At 50.1% G+C, this 27,074-nt stretch overlaps 1 protein-coding gene and 1 long non-coding RNA gene across 5 annotated transcripts in view; one reads left to right on the top strand and one right to left on the bottom strand.

The window, feature by feature from the left end:
* Positions 1-27,074, top strand: part of LOC140618323 (uncharacterized) — a 117,384-nt gene that overhangs the window by 27,981 nt on the left and 62,329 nt on the right. The window contains exon 2 of one of the 2 annotated variants that reach the window (XR_012018497.1): positions 14,643-14,745. This is a non-coding gene — a long non-coding RNA (uncharacterized lncRNA). Of the gene's footprint in view, positions 1-14,642; positions 14,746-26,679; positions 26,977-27,074 lie in introns of those variants that run through there. The other variant, XR_012018498.1, reaches the window with a different exon arrangement.
* Positions 21-20,359, bottom strand: BPIFB1 (BPI fold containing family B member 1). 3 transcript variants are annotated; one of them, XM_072800586.1, is made up of 16 exons: positions 20,268-20,359; positions 17,783-17,942; positions 16,475-16,616; positions 15,689-15,796; positions 14,851-15,000; positions 14,025-14,106; positions 10,281-10,344; positions 8,266-8,351; positions 7,088-7,267; positions 6,218-6,271; positions 5,581-5,739; positions 5,063-5,130; positions 4,489-4,534; positions 3,563-3,626; positions 2,571-2,647; positions 21-198 (listed from the first exon to the last, which is right to left on the bottom strand). In XM_072800586.1, exons 2-16 carry the CDS (start codon positions 17,895-17,897, stop codon positions 166-168), a joined length of 1,428 nt encoding a protein of 475 aa, XP_072656687.1. In that variant the 5' UTR covers positions 17,898-17,942; positions 20,268-20,359; the 3' UTR covers positions 21-165. The 3 variants fall into 3 exon arrangements, with proteins under 3 accessions (XP_072656687.1, XP_072656688.1, XP_072656686.1); XM_072800587.1 differs by having other exon boundaries at positions 20,162-20,297; XM_072800585.1 differs by lacking the exon at positions 20,268-20,359 and adding an exon at positions 18,175-18,768.

Genomic DNA, 27,074 nt, shown 5'->3' with positions numbered 1-27,074 from the left:
GACAAAGATACACTCCAGACTGTAGGAGTCACAGATAAATCTTTATTTATTGCAGAGAGAGGTGGTCTACAGAGCTGGCGTCCATACTTCCTTTGGGACCCAGCCTGCCCTGGATGGCCACCTTGATCCAAGTCTTCATGGGAGTGAGGAGAGCAGTCCGGGGTTCTATGAGGAGGCTGGGGTGACCACAAGGGCATCCTGGAGTTGAGGAGACAAGTCCATTCAGTGTTTTACCTCCTGCTTTGATGTGGTTTATGCTGGTGGTCCTCCACCAGGTGACCACGGGGGATTATGATCCTGAACTCACTCACTCACACACAATTCTTGGAAGGATCAAAGTCTGTGTGGGAACAGTGATGTTGTGCAGGGGTCTGGGGCGCAGGTAAAGTATCTGCATGCAGAGTATGGGATTGCATAGGACTGTTGTCCCCAAGCCCAAGTGATCACCAGAACTCTTCAAAAAGCTTCACAAAATGCAAATTCCTGGCTGTAGTCACTGGGTGCCAGCCAGCTAACTTTTTAATGATGCTCTGCCTTTTTTATTTTTTGAAACTAAGTGTGATACAAGGAACGTGACCTATTAAGTTTCCCCCAATCTTTCATTATAATAATTAAAAAAAGTTTTAATTTATTTATTCATGAGAGATACAGAGAGGCAGAAACATAGGCAGAGGGAGAAGCAGGATCCCTGTGGGAAGCCTGATGCAGGACTCGATCCCAGGACCCTGGGGTCACGCCCTGAGCCAAAGGCAAATGCTCAACCATGGAGCCACCCAGGTGCCCCTATTATGATGATTTTTAAACAGAGAGCAAAGTGGAACGAATTCTCCAGTGATCACTTGAATACTAAGCACCTAGTTTCTATTACTAACTCTTTCTGAACCATACTTGCTTTATCTCATATCTATCCATTTATTCATGCCTTCAGCTAGCTTTTAAAACATAAATTACAAAGCTATAAAAAGGAAATCAATGGGCTACTAGCTCAAAATAAATGAATAGAGCAAAACAGGAAACTTGGAAAGAGATCCAAAGAATGAGGCGATATCTTTCCAACCCAAAGTGCAAATGATGGGCTATGCAATGCAAGTTGATAAAAAAAAAAATGAGGAAAGTACCTAAATGCCCCTTAAGAAGAGATATGTGAAATAAACCAAGCTCTAGCCATCCAGCTGTATGGACAATGTTGTTCATCCAACATGAATCGAGCGTAGTATGTATTTTAGATAAGCTGCTTATGTTGTAACTGGACTATTGTAGTCAGTCCATTAGTGTATGCTCTGTGTATTCATGCATCTGCTGGGTTTTATGGAGGAGGAAGCTGGGCTCAGGCCAAAGGACCTGCCTGAGGTCATGGCTAGAGAGAGGCAGAGCCGGGATTGCACTGGTCCTCGGGTTCCTGAGTCTAGAATTTTCAGCCTCTCTCTGTACTATCCCAGCACTTTTCTCATTATTCTCCATCACAGTCAGCTGAAGGGTGTACACAGATTTTGAGGTGGGCAGTAAGTCATACATTAACTGGCCTCTGAAACTAGTTAACCAAGCCTCCTACCCTTCTACCAAATGTGACCTCGTGGTATGGGGAGGCATTGTTGAGACTTCCTTTCCTCTTTGAATTTCTCCAGCATGAAATTCTGAGATGAAAGGAAATAACTCAGGAAGTCAGTGATACCAATCCACAGCTTTGGGCAAATCAGGACTAATATAAGTTAAAGGTTTGGTCCAAGGTGGCTTCTGGCCTTGAGTTGGATACCTTGGCCATGGAAAGGTAGGCAATCAGCCTGTGAATTTTCTTAATTCTAAATAATTCTGCTTTCAATATCTCCCCCACCTAGAGTGGACTAGAAACTCCAGGAAGGCAGAGGTTTTGTTCACTGTTGTGGTCAATGCCTGGTACACAGTAGGTGCTTAGTAAATGCCTGATGGCTAGCTGACTGAGATGGGCCTACCTCACTGTCATTGGCTCCTGCAGAAATTGGGGCCTGGAGCACGTGTTAGGAGGGCAGGTGTGGAGTACAAACCCCAACTGTGCCACCTACAGTGCTTGTGTCCTTGGATATGGATTTGCCATTTTTGGGTCTCAGTTTCCTTATCTTTAAAATGGGGATTACGGCAGGATCTGCTATATTGATGGGTGTGAAGACTGAATAAGATGTTGTTCAGTGGCACAAAAAAATTATGGGCTTTTAAATATTATTAATGTTAATATTGGGGGGTGGGAGTGATGCTGCTTCAGCTCCCCTCCCTAGCAGCTGTCAAGGAGAGTCATTGCTCAGCGAATGTCTATTGAGCATTTACCATGTGCCAGGCATTACTGACTGAATGAACAAGTGAATGAATGAATAACAAGAAGAGTGGAGAAAGCTGGAGGTGAATGCACCCCAGGCCAGGACGGTCTCACTCTTACACATACAGATGAAGAAGTGAGACCCGGAAAAAAGAAGAGGCTGGTCCAGGGCCCCCCGTGAGTGACCAGCAGGGTCAGCGTTGGAGTGCAGGCCCTGCCTCCCTGCCCAGGGCTCCCCCAGCGGCTGTGCCCTCCCTGGGGCAGAATGTTTAACCCCACTCACCTTGGTAAGAAAGCATGAAGCTGCCTCGAATCCCCAGGCCTTCACAATTGATATGGGGATTCCGGATCTTAATTTGCCTGAAATAATAAATGTGGTCAGAGACCGGTGGGCTTGGGGTGGGATTGAGCAGCCATGGGCAGGGAACTCGGGACCTGGCACACTCAGTTCGGACTGTCCCTCCTGCCTCTGCTCACTGTTCTCTGGCCCCAGCATCCACCCAGCCGCAATCCCCGCCCTATGCTTCCAGCACCAGCTGCTGTTGGCTCCAGAGGGCACCCCTCCCACTTCTGCTCATGAACCATCAGGAACTCCTGTCATTCACAACAGAGATGTCTATACATTTAGATTTCCTACTCTAATAAAATAAGAAATGAAGAAAGACATGGTTTGCATAGGTTACTAATTCTCCCCACTCCCTCAATCTGGGGCTTCATTAGAGTAATTCCACCGTTGCCCTTGGCTTCCTCCACTGTAACACAGACAACAGTGCAAACATCAGCGATGGTACAGAGATGTTGAGACCCGACTGTGCCAGGCACCTCCTTGGGCCCCTTGCAAACATCGTCTCCTTTATGCGCCCGAGGAGGGTGCTTTTATTTTCCCATTCTACAGACGGCAAAACTGAGTTAGGATGGAAAGGCAGCTTGTTCAAGGCCAGGTAGCCAACAAGAAGGGGAATCAGGACTCGAACCCAGGTCTACCTGAGGCACCTCGAGTGTGCTCTAGTGTCTGTTTACACCTCTGTCTCTCTCCTGCCATCAGCCCAGTGAGGCGGGGGCATTGCCTGGTTCACCTTTGTCTGCCTAGGTTCTGGCACTAGTAAATGGGGCTAGGAAGCTGGAGATGGAAGAGGTCATTTCTAGTTGGGTGACTGGGAAGGCTTCCTGGAGGAGGTAGAACTTGAAGTAGGCTCTGAGGATGGATGGAAAGTGAGATGCAGACATCACCCTCCAAGCCCTGGGGAATGGGGGATGTATAGCAAAGGGACGCACCGTTCTCATTTGGCAGTAGGACGGAGATGAGGATCTCAGTGGTGATGTTTTCTAAAACTTCAGGCTGTGAAAGAGAAGGTCACTGTTACCCTGGCTGAGGATCTCAAGTCCCCCAAGTCATTCCTAAAATGGGTCCAGCCCGGCCCCATGGCCAGGGCAATCAGGAGAGATGCTGGAATCCCAGGGTACTGCCATTCAGAGCTGAGAGGGTTCCCAGGACCCGACAGGCTGGGGGGCAAACAGGTCCAATTGACTCCCAGTGCATGGGGGGATATTGGGTAGCATTAGGGGGATGCACCCCCACCCTCAGGGGCTCCACTGCTGTGTTCTAGCTGAATTTGTTCCAAGGGAATTTCACCCAGTTCCCTGAGTTTTGACTTCTCCAGTGAAGTCAAAGTTCTGATTATCATGTGGGATATCACTTAAAAATTAGCCAAAAAATAAATAAAATAATAAATAAAAAATGAAAGATAATGAAACAAAACACGTGGACCAAAAACCAAAACAAAACCTTGCAAGAAGACAGGATTTAGCCAGTCTGAGATCTCTGAGCCACTCTGACTCCGCTGGGGGAACAGAGGCTGACCAGAGGTCACTGAGGTGAAGTGAGTCTACATGAGCAAAATGAGAATGGGAAAAGAAGGGATTTGGTTTTTGATGAAAGATCAAAATGTTACAGAAGAAAAGTGAATGTGTATCTGTATATCTGTGATTGTGTGTTCTCAGCTGTGTCCTGCATATAGTAGGTGCTCAGTAAACACCAGAGCCAGGAGGTAGGACTTTGTAACAGATAACGTGGAGGTTGGCCAGCCCATCATGGAGCTGCCTATGGCAACCTGGTTCCAAGCAAATCTTGGTCAATGTTTCTTTTTTTTCAATGGACTATCTTGGCCCCTGTGCCCCAAGGATGATCTATTAATACTCACGTTGAACAGGCCAATGCCTGAGTTCATCAAGTGGATCCGATCAGAGCTGCAACAGAAGATGCCCTTGAGAATTCATTCATTCATTCAACAACTATTTATGGAGCACCTACTAGGTAGGGCTTGATTTGTCCCACAAGGCTCGAGTTTGCAACCCCTGAACTCCCTTTGGCATAGCAGCAAGAGGGCTGCGGGATGTGGGGAGAAGGTGGGCAGAGGTGCAAAAGGCAGCTGGAGCCCTGTGCTTCTGGGCTGGGCTCATGGGGGGTCAGCATCGGGGCTTGACTGTCACTTCCAGCGTCTTGGAGTTGTCCGGAATGAGATGAGGGGATGGTGCTGGGCATGTTGTTCCCACGGCTGGGGTCAGCCTGTCCCATGGCTGCTGTAAGGCCGCTTTTCTTTCCTCCCTTTTCTCTGATATTTGGTTCCCACAGCAGGACAGTCCAGGCAAGGTCTCCTTTCTACACCTCCCAGAGTAACCTTTACTTCATGCTCATACATATGGAGGTTTGAAACACTGGGTGTTTAAAGAAAACCATTGGTCACAAGGTGGTGAGACAATGATTTATGTGTTTACCTGATTTCATTTAAGTTGAGCATAAGTCGGTCACCTTTGGTGTAAAACTGAGCTTCTGAGCTGGCTTCCTGCAATGAGAGAAGGCTGTTTCTTTCAGTACTTGTGTCAAACATAGGGGCAGAAAGGCTCTTCCAGCTGATGTTGTCAACCTGATAGGATATTATCAGCCGGGGCCCTTGGATAATCTATCTGAGGATGAAGGCGGTACTTAGGAAAACAAAATTGCCAGATGGGAAGAGAAGAATGAAGATGACATTGTTGGAGCACCTGAAACTGGCTATTTTTGGTTAGGCCATCTGGACTTTTCATTATATGAGCTAATACAGTTCCTTCTGTGCATGTGAATTAAGTTTCTGCCCGAAGATCCTAACTAATAAAGTCACAGGACCGGAGTTGGGCCTCCAACTGGGCAACGGGAGTGGTGGAAACAATTAGCAAAGGAAGAGGGTGCTCAGTACAGTGAACAGGCACAGGAGGGGCCCCAGATTGCTGCTCACACCACAGACAAGTGAACTCACGATGCCCAGGGTAAAGAAGGGGCGGCGGGCTTCATTGGTGGCGAACACTTCCAGCACGATCAGTTGGGCCACCTTGGGGCTGCCCTGGTCCAGAAGGAGCTCTGGGGTCTCCTGAGTCAGGATCTTCACCATCTGTGTGGGTCCCAGCTGATCTGCAGCCTGGAGAGACATCAGATCCACATGGGGCCTCCCAAGGGCTCACCAGGGCCCCGTGCAGCTGCTGTGGCCTGGCCCCCCAGCCACCTTCCTGGCCTCCCTACTTCCTCTCTTGCTGCAGCCACCATCCTTCTGCCCCATCCTGGAGTGGATTGTTGGTATCCCCATCTCACAGCCTTTGGTTTTGCTTCTCCCTCCAGCAGGAATACTCTTCTCTTTAGGGAAGCCCTCTCTCATTTCCTGGATTATATTAGGTGCCCCAGTCATGCCCTCGGAACCCCTGGAATCTATCCTTTGTTACCACACTTGTAACTGAAATATCATCTGTGTAATTGATGCCATTAGACTGAACGCTCTGTGAGGACAGCAGACACCAGCGCTGGAAGGAAACCGAGCAGTCCCACACGCATTTTACTTCCCGGAGGTCAGTGGACAGACCACAGCAAGCACCCATCAAACTGCTGATGGCAGGCGGACCAACCTTCTCACTGATTGTCTTGATGTTTGACTTCAACCGGCGGGCCAGCTCAGGAAGCTGAGGATGAGGGGGAGGCAGAGCAGGTCGGCTAGAGGGGACAGGGGAGGCATGCCTCCCATAGTCCCACTGCCTGGATCCCCACAACCCCAGGAAAGCTGGGTGGATCTGATGGCCCAGGCCCCAAGACTGTCGCTGGTGGAAAACAGCCTCTGCGTCAGCTGCTGTGGGGCATCGGATCCTCACCAGCCTGGACTTTCACTATGGGTTGTTGGTGTTTGTGGATGTTGGGCCGAGGACATGGAGATGTGACCCAGTTCTTACTATAGTCATGAATGTGGTTGCTGGTGATCATTCCCTTTTTCTCAGCATACTAACTTTGGGCCAACCCCTCAGTTTCCCCACTGGTCCACTCTGGAGGAGGTAGCACACTCCAGTTGACTGGTGATAGTTATCTGCTGTGCTGGGTTGACAAGGATTCCAAGGCCATGTCGGCATCCAGGCTCGATAGTAAGGAGGGCCCTGATCAATCAGTGATGTCTGCCACGGGCCCCACAGTGGACAGCGGGCACGACTGGACAAACTCACTATCTAAGACGCCCTTTGGCTCAATGGGACTGTTAATTGGTAGAGGAAGCAGTTGTATTAGGTTCTAGAAAGTAGGACTAGGACTGAATCTTATAAGGAAACTTCTAGCTTTAGAGCTATAGTCTATCTGTTAGAGGAGGGAGTGAGCTCTCAATTACTGGAGGGACTTAAACTGAGCCTGACAAAGGATTACTACTCAGAGGCTTAGGGCAGTCCTTGAGCCCTTTTGATTCGGGAAATTCTCATGGTGTAGCGGAGGGGGCCCCGTCCTCTCGTGCCAAGACTTACCACATAGTCCACCAGGACCACGAGTTCATCTGGAGGGAGCAAGGAAGCTACCACAGCATTCACCACATCCTGCCTCACAGTGAGGCTGAAAGGGGTGGTGTCCAGGTAGGGGACCGTTAGGGAAACTGCAGACTCATTGAACCACTTGGTCACATTTCCCTGGAAGTCTGAAAACTTGGCCTGAGAAGACACAAAGCAGATGGTTGGCTGGAAACTTGAACTCCAAAAATGTACCCAATAATAACCTCGAAGACAATGACACCATTTGGCCTATTTCCCTTTGTGCGTTTGCTGACAGGGAGCTCAGCCTGGAATTCAGGTGGTGAGTGATCTCAGGTGGCCGACAACAGCGACTCCACCAGCACCCTTCAGTTAACCTCTGATTCTGTAAAACCCAGATGTCCTATTTGGCATTTAGGTTTTTGACCTCTCAGAGACCTCACAAACCCTTTGGATGAAGGGACAATTCAAAACTGCAACCAAAGTGATGAAAATGTTTGGTTGCAACAGTTGCCTGGAGTAACCAAGTAAATGGCTCTGGGCCTTACGCTGTCCAGGCTCTCCTGGTCCCTCAGGGACCCCAGCCCCAGGATGATTGCATGGCCCCACATTTCACAGAGGGTTCCTGCTGTTCCTCCTGCCTGCTGGGCCCTGTGCAGCCTCACTTCACCTTCCCCTTGGTGACTATTATTGTCTCCATTTTACAGATGAGGAGAGAGGCTCAGAGAAGTGATAGAATTTGCCTGAAGTCACACAGCCAGGGAGTTGTGAGGCTGAGAGAGAAACTCAGGTCTGTGTGACCTCCAGGGATGGGTCCTGATCCTGGGCTCTTGTTTCAAGGTCATCAGATATTTGGGGTTTGGCAGGGGCTTGCCTAAGAGGAAGGCTGAGAACCCCAGTGCCGACTCTGGCCTCTGACTGGGGAAACCAGAGTGGGAGGACAGATCTCTGGGACCGATGTTCTGTGTGGAGCCTTTGGATTCCACCTGCTGGTGTTCCTCCGTCAGGATGGATTACATGGGACTGTGCTCGGCCTGCTGAGTTTCTAAATCAGCCTGTGTGTCCTAGCCGTGAGTGGTGTTTTCTTCCCTGAAACAGACCAATGGTGTCTAATCCTTGGCAATTAAAGAAGAGCAGTGATTATCTCTACTTTACTTTTGAGGTCCCGTGACACTCACCCCCAGCTTGAGTTGGATGACATTACCCTTGATGGCAGGAGACAGAGGGTCAAACTCCAGACGGTCAGAGCTGAAGGAAATAGGCACTGCTCAGGGACAAGAAGAAAGTTCTGTGAGACAGGAGGGCAGCACTGGATGGTGTGCTTTGGGGGCTGCTTTTGGCTGAAGCTGCATTATTGCCTGGGGGTCAGTAGGGAGGAGCGGAAATAACGATGCTGACAATGATAATGATGATGAGAATGACTTTTATCAAGCATCTGTCAGGCACCACATACTGTGCTAAACCTTTACACTTACAGTTCACACTCAGTTTTCACAATAACATTAGGAGGTTCCCCCCTTACAGATGGGGAAACAGGCTCAGAAAAGCAAAATGAGTTGCTCAAGGTCATAGAGTGAACAGATTTTGAACCCAGTTGGTCTGATGCCAACGTCCTGGTTTGGAACCAGAGTGAACTATTGTTTATAACTCTGCCTCCTCCAGTGGACCACGATCTGCACCCCTTAGCAGGACAGCGTAGCTGGTGCACGCCCATCTGCGCCCTGGCTCGCTTGTGTTCCCCTGAGGATTCCCCTCATGGCCAGCAGGTGGCAGTGGTGTCTCAGCTGCCCTGGCTGTTGGGCGGAGAATGGGGAGGGCTGCACAGAAGTTCAGGGACAGGCGGAGGGTGAACCACCTGCTTGGACCACCTGCTCCCCTGGGGAAACGTCCTGCCCTGCCCCTGAGGAGCAGAGGAGCCAGACAGACTTCTGTTCGAGCCCCAAGAGCCTTGGCTACTCTATTCCTACCTCTGAACTTCAATGTTCTCATCTTAAAACCGGGGTAGATAGAATAGAAATACCTGCCTCATAGGTTGTACAGGACTGGTCCCTACTTAGGTTGGCTCATATCTGACTTACACCACACTTGGAACTTGCAGAACTGGGTTCAAGCTTTCCCCTATGACTACTTTCCTCTGTGAACTTGGACAAATGACTTAATTTCTCTGAGCCTCCACTTTCTTATCTATGAGGTGGGATGCTGATGGCTACTTCATGGAGTTATCTGAGGAGTCAGCGAGACCCAGCCCAGTAGGTGCTCTTTGGGTGCTCACCGCGTACTGCTTCCATTCTCCTCTTCCCCTCCTCCCTGGTCATCTTCTGGCTGAGCTGCTTCAGATCTTGAGACAGCGGATGGTAGAATTTTCTTCTTCCCACTAATTCCCACTCTGGGAGCTCTGAGCACAGCGCAGTTGTGAGGTCTGCACAGAGTCTTCCCATCTCTGCTACTCTCAGGGAGGGAGAAATGGCCTCCTTCCTGAGCACGCGTCTTGCCTCCTCCCTTGTCTTCTCTTCTCTAATAGGCTGCAGTAATTGCCGTCTCATCCACTCATTCATTCGTTCATCCATTCAGCTCCATTTGTATACAATTCTCTGTGCAGGGGTCCCTGGGTGGCTCAGCGGTTTAGCGCCTGCCTTCGGCCCAGGGCGTGACCCTGGAGACCCGGGATCGAGTCCCACATCGGGCTCCCTGCATGGAGCCTGCTTCTCCCTCTGCCTGTGTCTCTGCCTCTCTCTCTGTATCTCTCATGAATAAATAAATAAAATCTTTAAAAAACAACAACAACAAAACCCCACTGCTCCATGCAGGTAGAGCATCTGCTACCTGCCTGGAACTACCCTGTAAACTTTTAATCCTAACAATCTTGTGGTATAGGAAACCCCATTTTATAGATGAGGATAGGAAGGTGGGGTGGCTTTCCCAAGTTACGGAGCAAGTCAATGGCAGAGTTGGGATTTGAACCTGGAAATCTGACTCACACAAAAACTTGCACAGAGTAGGTACATGTGAAGTCACAGGTGTGGTGAATTCCTGTCTGCTCATCTTTGAGAGGGACTCCTAGATGCTCATTGCACTTGCTACTGGGCCAGGTTGCGGCTCAGCCTTGACTTGGGAGGCCTATGCTGGGCAGAGCCAGGATGTGGTGGCTGGCTCAGCAGTAAGGGAAAAAGGTGGGAGAGAGCAGAGCACCTACCCCTCAGCAGGTTCATGAGGTCTGCATGCATGTCCTCAAAGGCTGCCTCGAGCACGGGACACAGCTGCAACAGCACAAATGCAGAGGCTCCATTATCGCGGGGCCAGAACACAACCCCACAATGACCCACACTTGGCCTGTCCAGCCAGGCTTTTGTTCATGGGATTGACAACTTGGTGTTGTGTCCATTCTGCCAGCCATTTTTGCATTCAGAGCCCACCCCGGCCCCCAGCGTGGCCTGGGATCTTTTGCAGTGGTTTGTCCCTTACCCTGTGCCCAGGAGTGTACCTGGCTGGCCAGCTGCCCTCCCCATCAGACCCCTTGTCCTGTTCACGAGAGCTCATGTTTTCCATGAGAGGGAAATGGAGAATTTGTTTCCTAATTCAGTTCCTTAGTCGACCAGTCATTACTGAGTTCCTTCTGCATGTCAGACTCTAGAACGGGGGCTGGCAAGGCAGAGCCAGCAAGACTCATGAACAACCTATGTGCCTTTTGTGGGTTTCTAGATCCAACATATCCCTTTGCCTCCTGAGCTTTTCTTCCCCCTAAAATTTATAGCAGTTCTCACCAAGGGGCTGATTCTGTTGCCGAGGAGACATTTGGAAGTTTCTTTCTTTTTTTAGATTTTATTTATTCATGAGAGACCCAGAGAGAGAGGCAGAGACACAGGCAGAGGAAGAAGCAGGCTCCCTGCAGAAAGAAGGCCTGATGTGGGACTCGATGCCAGACCCAGGATCACGACCTGAGCCAAAGGCAGATGTTCAGCCACTCACTGAGCCACCCAGGTGTCCCCATTTGGAAGTTTCTGGAGACACTCTTAGTTGTCACAACTTGGGGGAGGTGTTATTGGCATCTAGTGGCTAGAGGCCAGGGATGCCACTAAACATCCGTCAGTGTGCGGGACAGCTCCCACAACAGAGAATTATATGACCTGAATGTCAATAATGTGGAGGGTAAGCAACCCTGGCCTCACCTAATCCTGGCTTCGCCTGTTTTGCTGAAGGAGGAGTTTAAGCCTTTGACTTGCTTGTGGGACTCAAGAGTCTTGTTCTCAGGGTGTCTGGGTGGTGCAGTTGGTTAAGCGTCTGACTCTTGGTTCCTGCTCAGGTTGTGATCTCAGGGTTGTGAGATTGAACCCCGCATCAGGCTCTATGCACAGTGGGGTCTAGTTGGGATTCTCTCTTCCCTCTTGTTCTGTCCCTCCTGTTCATGCTCTCCCTCTTTGTCTCTCATATAAATAATTAAAATCTTAAAAAAAACCCACAAACCCCAGAGTCTTGCTCTCTGCTCTAGGCAGCCCGTTTTCTGGGGTGGTGCGCTGATTCTGTCATTTGTCTTAGATACAATATCCCCAGTGGAAGAATCTTCCAGTTGACCACCCATCACAACTCTTGAGAAAGGACAGTGCACTTTGAGAAACTTTTTCTATGAAAGTTCTCTATGATCTTTTTCTATGAAAAGCCCATTCCCTGCTTCTAACTGCTCTGCTAACCCAGAACCCAGGGAGGATGGAGGACTGGGGGTTGGAGACCCCCAGCATTCACTGTTAGGGGCCAGCCTGTTCCTCGGGGGAGAGGTGTCGCTGGCGACCTTGGCATCATCTCTCAGAATTACCTCTCTTGCACTCCCACCAGTGTCTCTCAACCCTGACTACACATTAGAATTCTCCAGGAAAGCACCCAGAATCCTCTGGAGTACTATGGTCCCACCCAGGCCCATTACATTGGAATCTCCATCAGTACTTTTAAAAGCTTTCCTGGGTGGTTCTGATGTGCAGCTAGGGTTGGGACACACGTATTTACATTGAAAAGGGCTTCGGCATTTTCTGGATGGGCTCCTGACAGATTTAAACATGGTGTGCCTTTCCCTTCATTTTAAGTAAAATATTCATATGATCTTTGTACCAAACTCACTGACTCGTGGTGGAAAATAATGGTGATTAAGAGAACCCCAGCTTTCTCATATCATTCATTATACATGATTTTTCACCCTTAAAAACAGATATTAGGCAAACAGCATTTTTATGCCATATTTTCTAGTGGAAAATACATTTTTAGCTAATAAAATATGATGCTATTTAAAATATGATTTTGCTGGAGGCTGGGAAAAAATTTCCAGCTGGATGCTACTTCAAGAAACTCACACTTTTAGGAGCACCTGGGTGGCACAGTTGGTTAAGTGTCAGCTCAGGTTGTGATCTCAGGCTGGGGAGATGGAGCCCCACATTTGGCTCTGCACTTGGCACAGAGTCTGCTTGAGTTTCTCTCTCTCCCTCTGCCCCTCCCACTTGCCCTCTCATTCTCTCCCTTTCTCTCTCTAAAATAAAGAAAGAGGGACACCTGGGTGGCTCAGTGGTTGAGCACCGGCCTTTGGCTCAGACTGTGATCCCGGGATCCGGGGATTGAGGCCCACATCGGGCTCCCTGCATGGAGCCTGCTTATCCCTCTGCCTGTGTCTCTGCCTCTCTCTCAGTGTCTCTCATGAATAAATAAATAAAATCTTAAAAAAAAACCCCACCTTTAAATAGAAAAGAATTCATAAAAGAAAAAATATCTCACGTAAGAAAAGACAAATTTTACAGAATTCTTCACTTTTCAGATTCCTCTTAGAAATCTCTCTGGAATGGTTTAGTAAAGTATTCAATATGATGCAGCTATTACAGTAATTATGAATCTTACACAGTGGCATAGAACATAGGTATAACTTAGGGAATATCAAATTATATTGACACTGAGGACAACCACATACAAATATGAATGCATGTGGGTGGAGATTGGAAGGCGTATAGATATAAAGGAGGAAACGGCTGCCACGTTAAGATGGAAGGATTATGGGCACTTTCCCCCCAAAGTCAGTTGAGTTATTATATAATCTTTTCAATTCAAAGAAGTTTAATTATAAACAAAACATTAGTTATCTGACAAGGTGTTTCGAACCCCAGGAGGCTCACTGTGGTGAACCCATCTTGGAATTTACAGTGGAAATCAGTGCTCAAAGTTACAGTTTTAGTTCACCCATGACATACAAGGGACATCTAAATTGAGATGAACTTGTTTATTGACTCAGAAGAATAAACCCAGCAAGGCCTGGTGGGTGACGGACCCCTGAAGACCATGGGTTGTTACGAGACACCGGTATGCTTGAGCCAGCTTGTACCACTTGGTGAGGGCCATGTGTTAAATTTTCAGGAATTTCTGAGCCATGAGCTAAACCTAAACCTTATTAAAAATTCAATTATATAAACTTACAACTAAATTAATTATACTAAAAGCAAAGCTAATGAGAACTCAAAACTCATTACCTCCTAATTATTTTGTTATATTTTACTATTATTGCTCTGGAGGTTATTTATGTCAATTACATCTGTGTGGTGAAACCATACAATAGTGTGCTGCGGGGCATTTCTTACCAACTCTGCTTAGTGGTCTCACACGAGAAGCTTGAAATAGGCCTTGGAGCAAGAGTTTATGCCAGAGAAATCAGCAAGTGCTACAAATCAGGGTCCCTTCCACTCAACCTCCTCAGAGCCAGTTAATAATTTATCAGTACGTCACTGTTCAAGGTCTCCTGGGTGACTTTCGGCAGTTCTGTTACCTTTAGCTCCACGATCCGCTGAAAGAATGGTCAGGCCTAGAAGTTTCCCACTCAGGGAGACACAGGTCCCTGAGCATCAACTTGCAGTTCCACCCCAGCCCCACAGGGGGAGCCATCTTTGCAGGCCAGAGAGGCCCTGATTCCACTCACCTGAATTTTCACCAGTTTGGGCAGGGCTGGCACCAGGAAGTCCATGACCGTGTTGGCTAAGGAGTTGACCAGGAAGGAGAGCCTTCCGGAGAGGAGAAGGGGAGAGAGATTAGGAAGGGGCAGAGATGATGCTATTTTACATAAGGGAAGATAGAGCCCAGGGGGGAGGGTGACTTGCTCAAGGTCACACACCCTGTTACAGACAGGGCTGGGAGTAGACCCCCCCAGCCAGGTGTAGATGGTGGCAGAGAGTTGTCAGGGAGTAGAAGCTGGAGGTTGTCTATAGAAACGTATGCTGGGTACTGGGATGGTGGCATTGGCTCTCTCCCCATCCTCCCACTAAGGCAAAGTGGAGGGGAGTCCCATGCTGTGTGCCATGTGTGGTGCTGGGTGCTTCTGGCTGGAGCCTAATCTCATCCTCTCACTGTGGCCTCGAAGCTGAGTCATAGGGATGCAACTTGCCAGTGGCACACAGACAATAAATGAAGGTGATGCATTTGCTTGACGCCAAAGCATGTTTTTACCCTTGGCTCCCCTCACGCCTGCCTGAAGTGGTTTGAGGGGCCCTAAGAATGTGGCTCCTCTCCACTTTCAAATATTTCCCCCACTTCCTGGCAGGATGCCTGAAATCCCACCGACTATGTTTCTGCTCTTGATGTCTTGAACGTTCTTTGGTATCACGGATTCCCTGAAAGGAGCCTCAGCTCAAGAATCAGGATGGGTAAGTCCCTTTCTTTCTCTGGGCCACAGTGTTCTCCATCTGAGAATACCACCTGGCTTCCCTCCCAGGCATGGTGGGAGCCCGGCGGGAGGCGGCCACACTCACTTATGCAGCAGGCTGATGCGCAGGCTCCCCTGGCTAGTGGAGCAGTCAGCGAGGACGAGGTGGGCGTGGCCCCTCTCATTGGTGTTCACTCGGATGATGGCTTGGACCTCTGTTTCCATGTGCATCTCCACGATGGTCTTGACCAGGGGCCTGGGAGTAGAGGTGCCCACACTGTCTCAGCTCCAGATCAGAGCAAACCTGCCGGCTATCTCAGTCTTCTGGTTCTCTTACCTCCCAGCTCAAGCTCCTCTGTCTCTCTAAAACACACACACTGAACTCCGGCTCCTTCCCCAAACCCACTCCTTTCATGATCTTTCCCATCTTGGTTGCTGGCCACTCCATCCTGCCGGTTGCCTCTACCTACCTCTGAAACATATTCAGAATCTGAGCACTTCTCACCACCTACCTCCCTGTGCCCAAACTGGTCCAAGCCATCGCTACTGTCTCCCTCCCCAAATTATAACAGAGACTTCTGAATGGCCTCCCTGCCTCCAAACACAGCAACCAGAGGGATTCTTTGAAAGTTCAATCATGTCATGTCCCTCCTCTGCTCAGAACCCTCCATGGCTCTCATTTCACTCAGCAAAAACCAAGTCTTTACTTTGGCCCACAAGGCCCCACAAGGATCTCACCTCCCACTATTCTTCCCCCTGCCTTTCTCCTCTTTGTCATTCTTTGGACCAAGCAAGTGTCTCAGGTCAATGGACTCTTGCCTCAGGACCTTTGCACTTGCTCTTCCCTCTGCTTGGGACTCTCTACCAGATATATGCATGGAGAAAAGGGGCAATGCGTGATCGATCCTGTGAGGGCTGCTGTATCTGACTGGTAGGACACTCACGTGTTGAGTCCAGCCACCATGTCCAGGGGGATCTTGACCGTCAGCCCCTGGCCTTCATCTGAGGGTTCCACCTGCAGCTGCAGGATGTTGGCTGAGGTGACTTTCAACCTGGATGGGATGTGGGAGAGATTAGATTCATGTCTCATGCTCAACTGAACATCATTCCCAAACTGGCCCCCTGACTCTTCCCTGTGTCCCCTGGTGCCCCTGTCAGTGGTGTCCAGCCAGCAGCTGGACCTAAGCCCTGTCCATGGCTCCTCCTCAGCATAGTCTGGCCCCCATTTGTCCCCTCCACCACTGTGAGAAATCCTCCCATGGCTCATTGCCACTTAAGAGATGAATCCCAGATCCTTGGGCTGACTTGGAAGACCCTCCGTGACCTGGCCCCACTGACCTCTCAGTCCTTACCTTGGGGTTTGAGTGCCAGCTGTTCTGGGACTCTCACCCCTTTGGGCCTTGGCCCAGGCTGCTCCCACTCCCCAGAATGCCATTTTCTTCTTTTCTCCTGGTGAGTGTGGACTCATTGGCTCACCTGTCACCTCCACTGAGAAGTGTCATCTTCCCCCTTCACTATCCCACCCCAGGCAACCTTCCCCCTTGGGGTCACCCTGTTAGGGTTCCTGTGTCATTGTTAGCTCCTCTGGGAACTTCAGAAGGAGGGACTTTGATCCATTTTTCTTGGTTAGACACCGAGTTGATACCAGGTGATGCTTGTCAACTGGTCAATTGAATAGGCAAAGTGTGTGCGGAAGGAGCAAGCGCCCCGCTTGGTTCTGCTCCACGTACCAGATGATGTGGTTCAGGATGGAATTCACCACATTGCCTAGTATGGGGATGCCCCCGGCTGGCTTCTCCCGTATGCTGCTGAGCAGTGGCAGCTGCTGGAGGATGTCGATGGCATTGTGGTCCTTCAGCTCCTGTGTCAGCCCTGGAGGCAGATCTCAGAGATTAGGGTCCAGCAGGAGGGGCAAGACAGATGGCTTGGCAGTGGCTTCAGGCTGGGAGGGGGTATCACTCAGGGCTACCTGGACCCAGACATAAGGCTGGGAGAAGGATGGCTCCATCCTGACCATCTACTGTGGAGATGTGGCTTTGAGGATGATGGTCCAGATAGGTCATTTTCACATAAACACTCAGGTGGGGACATAGGTGGGACCATTTGCCCCTTTGAACATTGCCAGCTTCTGTGGGAGCATTTACCAGAATCCCTCCCACTAGCCAGCAGCAAACTCTCTGGACCCAAGAGGCAGGGAACCCACAAGGCCTTGTTGGGGGCTGTTTTGCTGCCAAAACATACTTGCTAATAACTCTCTGGCTCCCATGTCATGGGCCTGTTGTCCAGAGAGTCTCAGGTACTGAACTGAGATAGGAGAAGTCAGGAGTCTTCAGTTCTGGTCCCTGCTGGACTTTTCCCTGGGCATCCAGAGCCCATTTGGCTTGTGTGAAGAGCAGGTCAGAAGTGCTGAGTGCTCCAGAAGCAGCTCCAGAAGCAGTCCTCAGCCCATGACTGATGAGGATAGGAGTATAAATACCCCAGCTCCCTTAACTCTCTGGCAGGATGACCCAAGTGTGTCCCCTACTGTGTCCTAGAGTCCCTGTGTGTTACTATCTCTCAGCAACAAAGCCAACCTTTGGTCTACTCCATGGTAATGGATGTTAAGCTTTGTCAGTGAAGGGTCTAGAGGGACATGAAGAAGGAGGGGGCCCAGTGGAATCATAGAATTGAAGGGAGGATCTTAGAATCATGGACTCTTGGGATCATAGACACTCCCAGCCATCTTGAGTCTCACCCTAGACCTGGGATCCCAGCTGTGCCTTGCACACTCCCAGTGATGGGGAACTCCCTCCCTCCTTTGGAGGGCTGTTCTGCCTGCCCTCTTGCCTTATGGTGGTAAGGCCTGGGTGGCCCAGACTTGCTTTCTTTTTCTTTTTTTGGTGGGGGTGGACAGAAGGAGAGAGAGAATCTCAAGCAGGTTCCACCCTTAGTGTGGAGCTCAACATGGGGCTCGGCCCCACTACTCTGAGATCATGGCCTGAGCCAAAATCAAGTCAGACACTTAACTGACTGAGCCAGCCAGGGGCCCTGAAACTTACTTTCTTTGATGACTTCTCGGCCGAGGCTAAACACTGCAGGGGGGTTGAGGGCGGTTTCAGCCAAAGTAGTTGACAGCAAACCACAGAGGAGGGTGAAGGCGAATGGGCCAGCCATCTTTGTGGGGATCGGTGAGCAGCAGCAGGTGGCAGGTGAAGGAACCTGGGGTGAGCACAGTTGAAGGAACCTGTTAGCTGGGAAGAGAGGTGAAGGGCAAGCCTGCCATGCCTGGTGACTTGGGGCAGAAAGTCCAGAAGAGGCTATTGAGCAAAGTGGTTAAGAGTGTGGGCTCTGGAGCCTGACCATTTGGGTCTGTGTCCTGTCTCTACTGCTGGGTGCTAGTTGTGTGGCCTTGGACAATCAGCTTAGCCTCTCTGGGCCTGTTTTCTCTCACCTGGCAAATGGGCATGATGAAGTAGTGCCCTCCTTCAAAGGGTCTGGCACTTAGAACCCTCCAGAGTCCAACCGTAGCCAACTTCACCTCCTGCTTTTTTCCCTACGAAGTTCCAATCATTCCAAACTTCTTGAAGTTCCCAGAACATACCGTGTTCTGTCCTGTGTCTGTGTTCTAACTCTTCCTGTGGTACTTTCCTCTTCCTTATCTGCCTGCTGAACTCTTATTCATCTTTCAGAACTCTGCCTGCATGTCCCTTTCTCTGTAGTTTCCCTCTCCTGCAGCCAGAGACCCTGGACTACATGTGGAGAAATGTTGACTGAGGGGCTGCTGTCTGCCCAGGACAGGAAGTTTGGAGGCAAGAGGGCAATGGATACTCAGGTAGGATGCAGGGTGGCAGGAAAGGTGTTTGCTTTGATACTAAGGGGCCTTAGATGGAAATAGGTGGCTGCTTGGAGCCAAGGAGAGAAAGGCAGAGAGAGGAAGAGGCCTGTGGGTGCCTCCTGGGAGAGGACCTTGGGGTATTCTCACTCCTTGGCCACCCCCCCTCTCTACCATGGGGCAGTGCATCAGCCCCTGTCAGCTGGTCCTGAGCTCTCAGTTTATACCCTGGCTCTGCCTCCAAGCTTCAGCCAGGGAAGCTTCTGCCTCTGTAGGCTGTCCTGCTTGGAGGGAAGGAAGATGCTGACCTGGAGATCTGAGTCCTTCAGATCAGTCCTTGGCTCAGCATGTGAGCTTCTTGTTGCCAAAGATAAACAGGGCCTCTGGATGACATGTATCTCTTGGATGGAACAACATGAACTCTCTGAGCCATTTGCTGTAATGATTCAACGTCTGTCTCTTGGACTGGGCTGTAAGCTCCAGGAGGAGGTGTTTGGTCTAGCTGGACCCCATTGTGCACTCCAAGTGCCTGCCATAATGCCTGGCACACAGTGGGTGTTTAATAAGTAAGTGGTTGCTGAGTGAATGAATGGCCTCTGGGAATCCTGGAAAAATGGGGAATCTGAGCCTGCTAAACTGAGCAGGTCTGGGCCGTGGGGACTGAGAGTGGAAGAGAAATATCATGGGCCTCGGGGTCAGATAGACCTGAGCTCGAGGCCTGCCTCTACCACTTGCTGTGTGATCTTGGGCAAGTGCCTTACCCTCTCTGAATCTCAGTTTTCCCATCTGTAAAATAAGGGATAATTATAGTACTTATATCACAGGGTTGTTGGGAGGATTAAATGAGCCACAAGAGCTCAATGCGTGTTAGCTGTCATTATGATTATGACAGTATCGTTAATGCTGGGGTCAGAAGAAACCACCTTGCAGTCAAAGCCAGAAGACAGAGGTAATGCCCTGCACCCTTTTGCTCGGGAAGCCCCCCACTCCCACTCCATAATCTTTTTCTTTCAAGCACCTTGACCCTGTTGTTCTTCTCTATCTTTGCACACCAGTCGGTCCTCTGATCAGAGGTCCTCAGGGAGCCGACAGTAGGGCAACATTTCCTCCTGTGGAAAAGTGTCTCCTCCCCAAATCCAAACACCATGTACACAATCACTGCATCATATCTCACCTCCTGGCCTTTGCTTAGGCTGTTCCCTTTACAGTGGGATGCCTTCCTCTCTTCCTTTGTCCAGCCAACTTCTGCTTGGCTTCTCAACTGATGTGCTACCCCTTCCAGGAAGCCTTCCCTGACTGCCCTTTACCACAATGTCCCTGGTCTTTCCCTGAGCACAGCATGTACCACACGACCCATACTGGGAATAACTTGAGGGCCAGGTTAGTCTGATGCTCCTCCTTGTCCCCAGAATCACCCCAGCATAGGCTGGGCACAGAACAATTGGTGTGTGCAAGGTAGGTTTATGTCACTGAGATCAGGTTAGGGAAAGACTTAGCCAATCCAATTCCTTCATCATTGTTCTTTGGTCTTTTGGGCAAGGGGGCTGAGCACCTCTCTACCCCTGATCCTGACCTCAGAGGGTCCTAGTGGACTAAGGGACCTTACCTCAGGGTCAAGTTTTTGTCTTGCTCTTGACCTGACTGCAACAGGTATCTCCAGCTTAGAACCTTCCTGGTGCCCTAGGCTTTCAGCCCCTTCCCTACACTTTTACCTGGACACGCCGGAGTCCTCAGGATGCTCCTCTCCTCAACTGGATAGTGGGTCTGGAAGTCTAACCTTATATCCTGCATGCCCCAGTCTGGGAAGTCACCCTTTGCATTTGGTTCAAGGCTTTGGGCTGGGCTGAGGTCTCCAAAGTAAATATTTGTGGCTTCTGGTGAACCACATCCCTGTCTGGAGACAGCCTTGGGACTCCAGCTTCCTGGGGTTTGGAGAAAGGAGGGTCTGGGCTGGCATGAGGAGTGGGCGGGGCACAGGGGCACATGGCAGAGGAGCTGGACCGGGCACAGTGTGGTTTTGGAAGGGGCTCCCTGCCTTCTGGACAGCTGCTCCTGGGGGGACGATAGCAGTGAGGATGTATTAAGCGCCTACAGCATGGCAGGTACCACCCTGGGCTTTACACTGCTCATGTCAGTGGATTCTCGTCCCCACCAGGATCAGGATCATTATCCCAATGTTACCAAGGAGGAACCTGCCTTGCATAGTCAGCAAATGACAGAGCCAGGATTCAAACCAGAACTCGGACTTTAAAACCTATTAGGGGATGTCTCTATAGCTTGGCAGATACACAAGGTCCTGGGGACAGTCTGGGTCCAAGTCCTGACTCAGTGGAGGGCAACTTGGGCCACATTTCCTAACCTTTCCAAGTCTCAGTTTTTCATCTGTGAAATGGGAATAATAGTAGCACCTACCTACCAGTGTGCTAAGAGGAACTCGGTGGACATGCTTAGAGCACAGGTCCTGGCACAGCGTATGTGCTCAATAACTGTGAATGGTTGTTGCTGTTGTTATTACTTCTTGCAATAGCCTGGGTCTTTGTAGAGAGGCAATGATCATAGTTTAGTCCAGATAGCTGATCTGGGGGAAGGAAGTAATAGCCTTGCCCACCGCTTATTCCTAAATGCATCCAAGGATACGCATCTCCATTAATTAATTCACTCAACAGAATAGGTTTGGATCCCATTTGGGTTACTTTGCTGTGTGGCCCTGGGCAAAGTACTTCACCTCTCTGGGCCTCAACATCCTTATCTGTAAAATGGAGATAATTGTAGCTGCTCCTTCACCGGCTGCTGAAAGCACTTAGTATGTGGTTTTGGTCATTCATTCTGCAATAGTTACTTCCCCGCTTTGCCTTGCCCTTGCCTTCAGGAATCTCAGTGAGTACTTGTGGAATGAATGAATAACAAGACATGACTGTGCCCCAGAGGAACAAATGAGCGGTCCCCTGGGCCCCCCATCACTCCGCCTGGGTGCAAGCCTTGCCTCACTTAACCTGCACAAGTCACTCATGGGCAGGCGTCCTGCCCTGGGGTTCCCAGGGCCATCTGAGGCTCAGAGAGGTGGCTGACTTGCCCCCGGGTCCCGTGGCCAGGGCTACCAGAGCTGGGACTTGGGCCTAGTCTCTCTAGTCGGGACCACAAGATCTTTACCATCCTTTGTCCTTCTTCCCAGTGACCCCAGGCCAGTGTCGGGAGGGTGGGTTGCAAACACAGCCTTTTGATGTGATCTGGGGACTCATTCTTGCTCCTCCACTCAGTCTAGAAGCTGGGCTGGTGGTTCAGAGCTGAGAGGGCCGTTGTTGAATCCCATGTCCGTGTGTGTGTGGGGGGGGGCGGGGGAGTGGGGTGGGACAAGGGAGGGACGGTGAGTGCCCTGAGGCCCTCAGTGTGTGGCCTGGCCCTGGCCAGTCTCCCCTTCCTGGAGTTGTCAAGAGGAACAAAACAAGAGCATTTGCCATCCTGCCATGTTTGCAAATGTACCAAATACCTAAAGATGAGGCACTGTAGGAGGCAGGGAGGCATCCTGGTGGGGATCTTGCCAGTCCCTTGGGCACATCTCCGTCTCCCTCTCCGTAGAGGCAAATGCCCCTTCTTGGGCTCCCCGGCTCGTTATGCCTGCTGCCCGTGGACAATGCCCTCTGTGGGTGCCTGAGCCTGGCGCCAGGGCCGGGGCCTGCATCAGCTCCTGCTTCCTGCCTCTTGGCCCCGGTTACACTTGCTGAGATCAACAAGTACAACAGCTCTCTGTTGGGCTGGCACACCTCGGAGCCCAGAGCCAGCAGAGCCCTGTCCCTGGGGTCGCTCGGTGCCCTTACTGGACTGCTGAGGGACTTTTCATCCCTGCCCCTGCACCTCTTCCCAGCACGCAGGGCCTTGCTTGTGCTGTGTCCTGTTTCTGGAATGCCTTGCCTCGCTCACTCCCCTGAAACCTCCCTCTTGCCCTGTCTGGACAGCAGGACTGGAGAAAGCCTCCGGAGTCCAACAGATGTGGTTTACTCCTTGTTCTTGGGTTCATCAGCTGTGAGGCCGTGGGAAAATCACTTTTTCTCTCTGAGCCTCTGCTTCCTCAGCTATAAAATAGGACTGTTTCGAGGGTCACATAAGATAATGAAATATGCAGTACATCAGAGAATTCAGTAGATGGTAAATGCTACCATTATTATTGGAATATTAACATCACTGATCTTTAAGGCCTAATTCAGAAAGTAGGGTCTGCATAAAGCTGCCTTACTCTGTGCCATCTGGACCTGATTTCTCTGTGCCCTCCTTGAGGTCCCCAAAGTGCCAACTATTTACTCTGTTGGGGCTTCGGTCCTCTTCTGGCTTGAGAGCTGTCCACTTTATCCATCTACCCATCCATCCATGCATTCATCAATCCATCCATGCATTCATTAATTCACTCCAGTGTCTTTTCTGGTCTTCCTCTTTCCACCTTTAGTTCTGCCTACCCAAATCCACTTTCCACCCAACAGCCTGAGTTAACTTTAAAAAAAATTACTCAGATTTTGTCACACCTCTCTTTATTAAAACCCTCCAAAGGCCTCTGTGGCTCCTTTAAAAAGATTTTTATTTATTTATTCATGAGAGACACAGAGAGAGGCAGAGACATAGGCAGAGGGAGAAGCAGGCTTTCTGTGGGGAGCCTGATGCAGGACTCGACCCCGGGATCATGACCTGAGCCAAAGGCAGATGCTCAACCACTGAGCTACGCAGGTGCCTCCTATCTTTTTTTTTTTTTTTAAGATTTTTAATTAAAAAATATTTTTATTTATTGTCTCTGTGGCTCTTGTATGAAAATGCCAGCTTTACAAGGTCCTGCATGGTTGGCTGCTGCCCCCTTCTCAGCCCTCATCTCTCATCACTTTGCTCCTCCCTCCTCTCACTCCTACCTCAGAGCCTTTCCACATGTTGAGCCTTCTTCCAAAAGAGTGCTCCTCTTCCAGCCTGGCTCCTCCTTATTCACCAAATCTCAGCTTCAGTGTCCCTTCTTTGGAAAGGAAGACCTTGGAGAGATCTTTCCTGGCCACTTTTGCTAAAATAGGGCTCTTCTTGCTCTTCTCTCTGACTGCCACTGATGGGTGTCCTCGTTAACACTCAAATCTGAAAACTCAAGTGTTGTCTGAGACACCGCAGTTCCACAGATGATGCTATATATCAAGAAGAGGGGCCAGACCACAGTGCAAGCAGATAGCCAAGAACCTGTTGCACCACCCTCGGATCTGCCATGTGAAGACTTCTGACCAAGATCGAGGTGATAAAGGATCATGAGGGCAAAGAAGGAAGGTCTGGGAAGATTTTTTTAAAAAGTAGAATCCACACCCAGTGCAGAACCCAATGCGGGGTTTGAACTCACGACCCCGAGATCAAGACCTGAGCTGAGATCATGCCCAACTGACTGAGCCACCCAGGTGCCCCCAGTGAAGATATTTCTTACGAGACAGCTACAGCCCTGGTCCTTCCACTCACTCTCCCATTGACTAGAGCGGGGGTGTCTGCCCCTACTGTGGCCCTAGAGGAAAGGGGCCTTCCAGGGACCATTTAGGGGCTTGAGGGGTATGTCCCCTGGAGTGGGTCAGGCAATGGACTGGATTCTATCTTTCACCTGAGAGAGAGAGGTTGATGAGCTGAAGTCATAGTGGACAGAGTTGCTTCTGAGGAAAATGATGGCTATGGACAGGGTCAAAGTTTGTGTGTATGTTTTTCCAAGAACACTGTAGGACAGAGAACTGGTCTGGGGCTGATTTAAGTCTTTTGCAACACTATCCCCTGGACAGGTGAGGAAAGAGTTCCAGAGAGCCAGGGGCTGGAGTGGCATGCAGGGTGGTCAGCCATCAGAGGAGCTCTGCCCTTGTCTGGGGTTGCAGCTTGAGAGGCTGCAGGAAGGTTTGCAAATCCCCAGGAAGGTGCCCATGAGAACTCTAAACATTTTTTGGTTCCCCAGAGACTAGAGAGCCATCTTGCAATGTTATCAGCCAAGGGAAATCTGCTCCCTTTCCCTCTCCTTTCTGCCTGTGCTCCATCCCTGGATGCAGCCAAAGAGAGAGGGTAAAGGGTGTGTGTGTGTGTGTGTGTGTGTGTGTGTGTGTGTGTGAGAGAGAGAGAGAGAGAGAGAGAGAACGAGCACGAGCCTCTCCTCCCCTGCCCAAACTAAGCCAGTCCAGAGAAGCCTAGGGGTAGGGAGAGAGTGTGAAATCAAAGAGAGTTAAATCAGACACACAGACACAGCAAAGTGTCAGAGTAGAAAAGGCCACATCCATTCTAATAACCAAACTGAGGCCCAGAGAGAAGAAACTACGAGTATTACCACCCCCATTTTCCAGTTGAGCAGGGGTTCTTGGAAAAAGGAAGTGATATATCCAAGGCTCCACAAGCTATAAAACGTGGAGTCAGTGCTTGGACCCAGTTCTGACTGTGGAGCTTGTGACTTGGTCCCTTGTCCCCGCCCACCCTATTGCCTGCAGCTGGGACAGAGCATCCTTTTCTGAGCAGTCCATGGTCCTGGGCACCTGGGTGGCAGGAGTTGAGCATCTGCCTTCAGCTCAGGTCGTGATCCTGGGGTCCTGGGATCAAGTCCTGCATTGGGCTCCCCGTGGGGAGCCCGCTTCTCCCTCTGCCTATGTTTCTGTCTCTCTCTGTGTCTCTTGTGAATAAATAAAATCTTAAGAAAAAGAAGTCCATGGTCCTGTGTGTCTCTGAGAACATGGCCAGGCTGGACAGATGAAAATTCGGAGGACTTACACACTGTTACTGTCTCAGAAGATGAGAAGGAAGCCTCCTTGAAGAATTCACTTACGTGGGCTCAGATCCTCTTTTTAAAAAGACTCTTTGTTGGCACCAAAGATGCCACCAGAATGGCAGAAAGATTTCACCCCTTGTGCCAGTTCTGTTGCCCGGTAACAGCTGTTGGAGTCCTCAAGGGTCTGGACTCAGCAGAAGAGTGTGATGATTGAGTAGCAATGTCTACCATAAGCTGTACAGATGCTGATCCTTGCTGCATCCCACCTGCATTCTTGTTGAAGATTTTGTATTCCTTTGCAAAACATCAAAGAGATAACAGAGCGAGGAGAAACTATCTAGACAACATGGAGTTTGCTAATGCTTTAGGACAAATCGGTTCTTATCTCTGGGCCTCGGTCTCCGCAGCTGTTAGGTAAGGATGTTGGGCTCCTGGATGCTGTGGGTCAGGCTGGCTCTCACAACCTTTGCTTACAGTGGATGGAGTTCAGTAAATAAGCAGCGAGGAATGGCCTGTCCCTAAGGGCACATTTGTTCTCAGGAAGGCTCATGCCCAATGACCCAGGGCCTGTGTAGGTTCTGTTTGAGGGAATCATCCAGTGGTGCAGGCAAGATGAACAGTTAGGTTGTCCAGGAGAGCATTCTGTGTAACAGCTCGAAGTGGGACCAAGCCTAAATGTCCAGCAACAGGGGACTCAACAAATAAATTGTGGGCCACCAGGCAACTGTCACAAAACATTGTAAAGAAACTAATTGAAGGCTCTTAGCAAGTGAAAAAAGGAAAAAAGAAAAAAAGAAAAAGAAAAAAGGAAAGCTTCTTCTTTTTTCTTTTTGAAAGATTTTATTTATCTATTAGAGAGAGAGAGCACAAACAAGACAGAGGGAGAAGCAGGTGTCCCACCAAACAAGGAGTCCAATGCAGGCCTTGATCCTAGGACCCCAGGATAATGACCTGAGCTGAAGGCAGATGCCTAACTGACTGAGCCATCCAGGCACCAACCCCGACCCACCCACCAAATGTTTTTTTTTTTCATCTAGAAAAAATACCGGAAGGAACTTCACCAAAAGGGTAACAATACTTGTTTCTTGCAAGTGTCATCACAGGTGACTTGTACCATCTTCTTTGTGTTTTCAGAATTTAAAAAATTTTTACACTGAATGCATTTTTTGATCAGCAAACAGCTCCATGAAATGGCTTGAAAATGAGTAAATAAAGGTTGGGCAGATCTTTCTGGAAAGGAAGCCCCATTCCTTTCCCAGGGCTGCCCACAGCCCCCGCCGCTAAGGATTCCGGGGAGGCAGGGCACAGGGCTGGCCAACGATGGGACAGAGAGATCACCTCTGCAACAAAAGCCCAGTCATGCTCCTCCCGGAACCACCACAGCAACCTCTTGAGCATAATCCCTCTTTTGTGGGACAGGAATAGGTCAGATTCAGTGCAAACACACACTAGCTAAGCCAGACTTCTAGCTCAGGCTTCGGGTCACAATCAGGGTCATCGCAGGCAGAGGGCAAAGGGCCAAGCTCCGTGACTCCCACCCCACTGACTACGGCAGCAGCAGCGTGACGTAGGGTGGAGGTCAGCTAGGTGTTGGGAAGTGCTCTAGGAAGGCGAAGCCCACGGGCGATGGTGCTGCAAGTGAAGTGAGCCCTGGCCTGTCATGGCAAGTGCTGTCTGTGACAGAGGTCAGCACAGGGCTTGTCATCAGGGCTGGAGTGTGGGACGCAGGCAAAGGGTGTCAAACGGTAGAGCAGGTGGGGGGGGTCAGCTCTGTGATGGGGGT

The sequence above is a fragment of the Canis lupus genome, chromosome 26 (assembly GCF_048164855.1).
Source record: "Canis lupus baileyi chromosome 26, mCanLup2.hap1, whole genome shotgun sequence".
NCBI classification, from domain to species: Eukaryota; Metazoa; Chordata; class Mammalia; order Carnivora; family Canidae; genus Canis; species Canis lupus.
The sequence above is the reverse complement of the archived record's forward strand: the minus strand, read 5'-3'. Positions and strand labels throughout refer to the sequence as shown.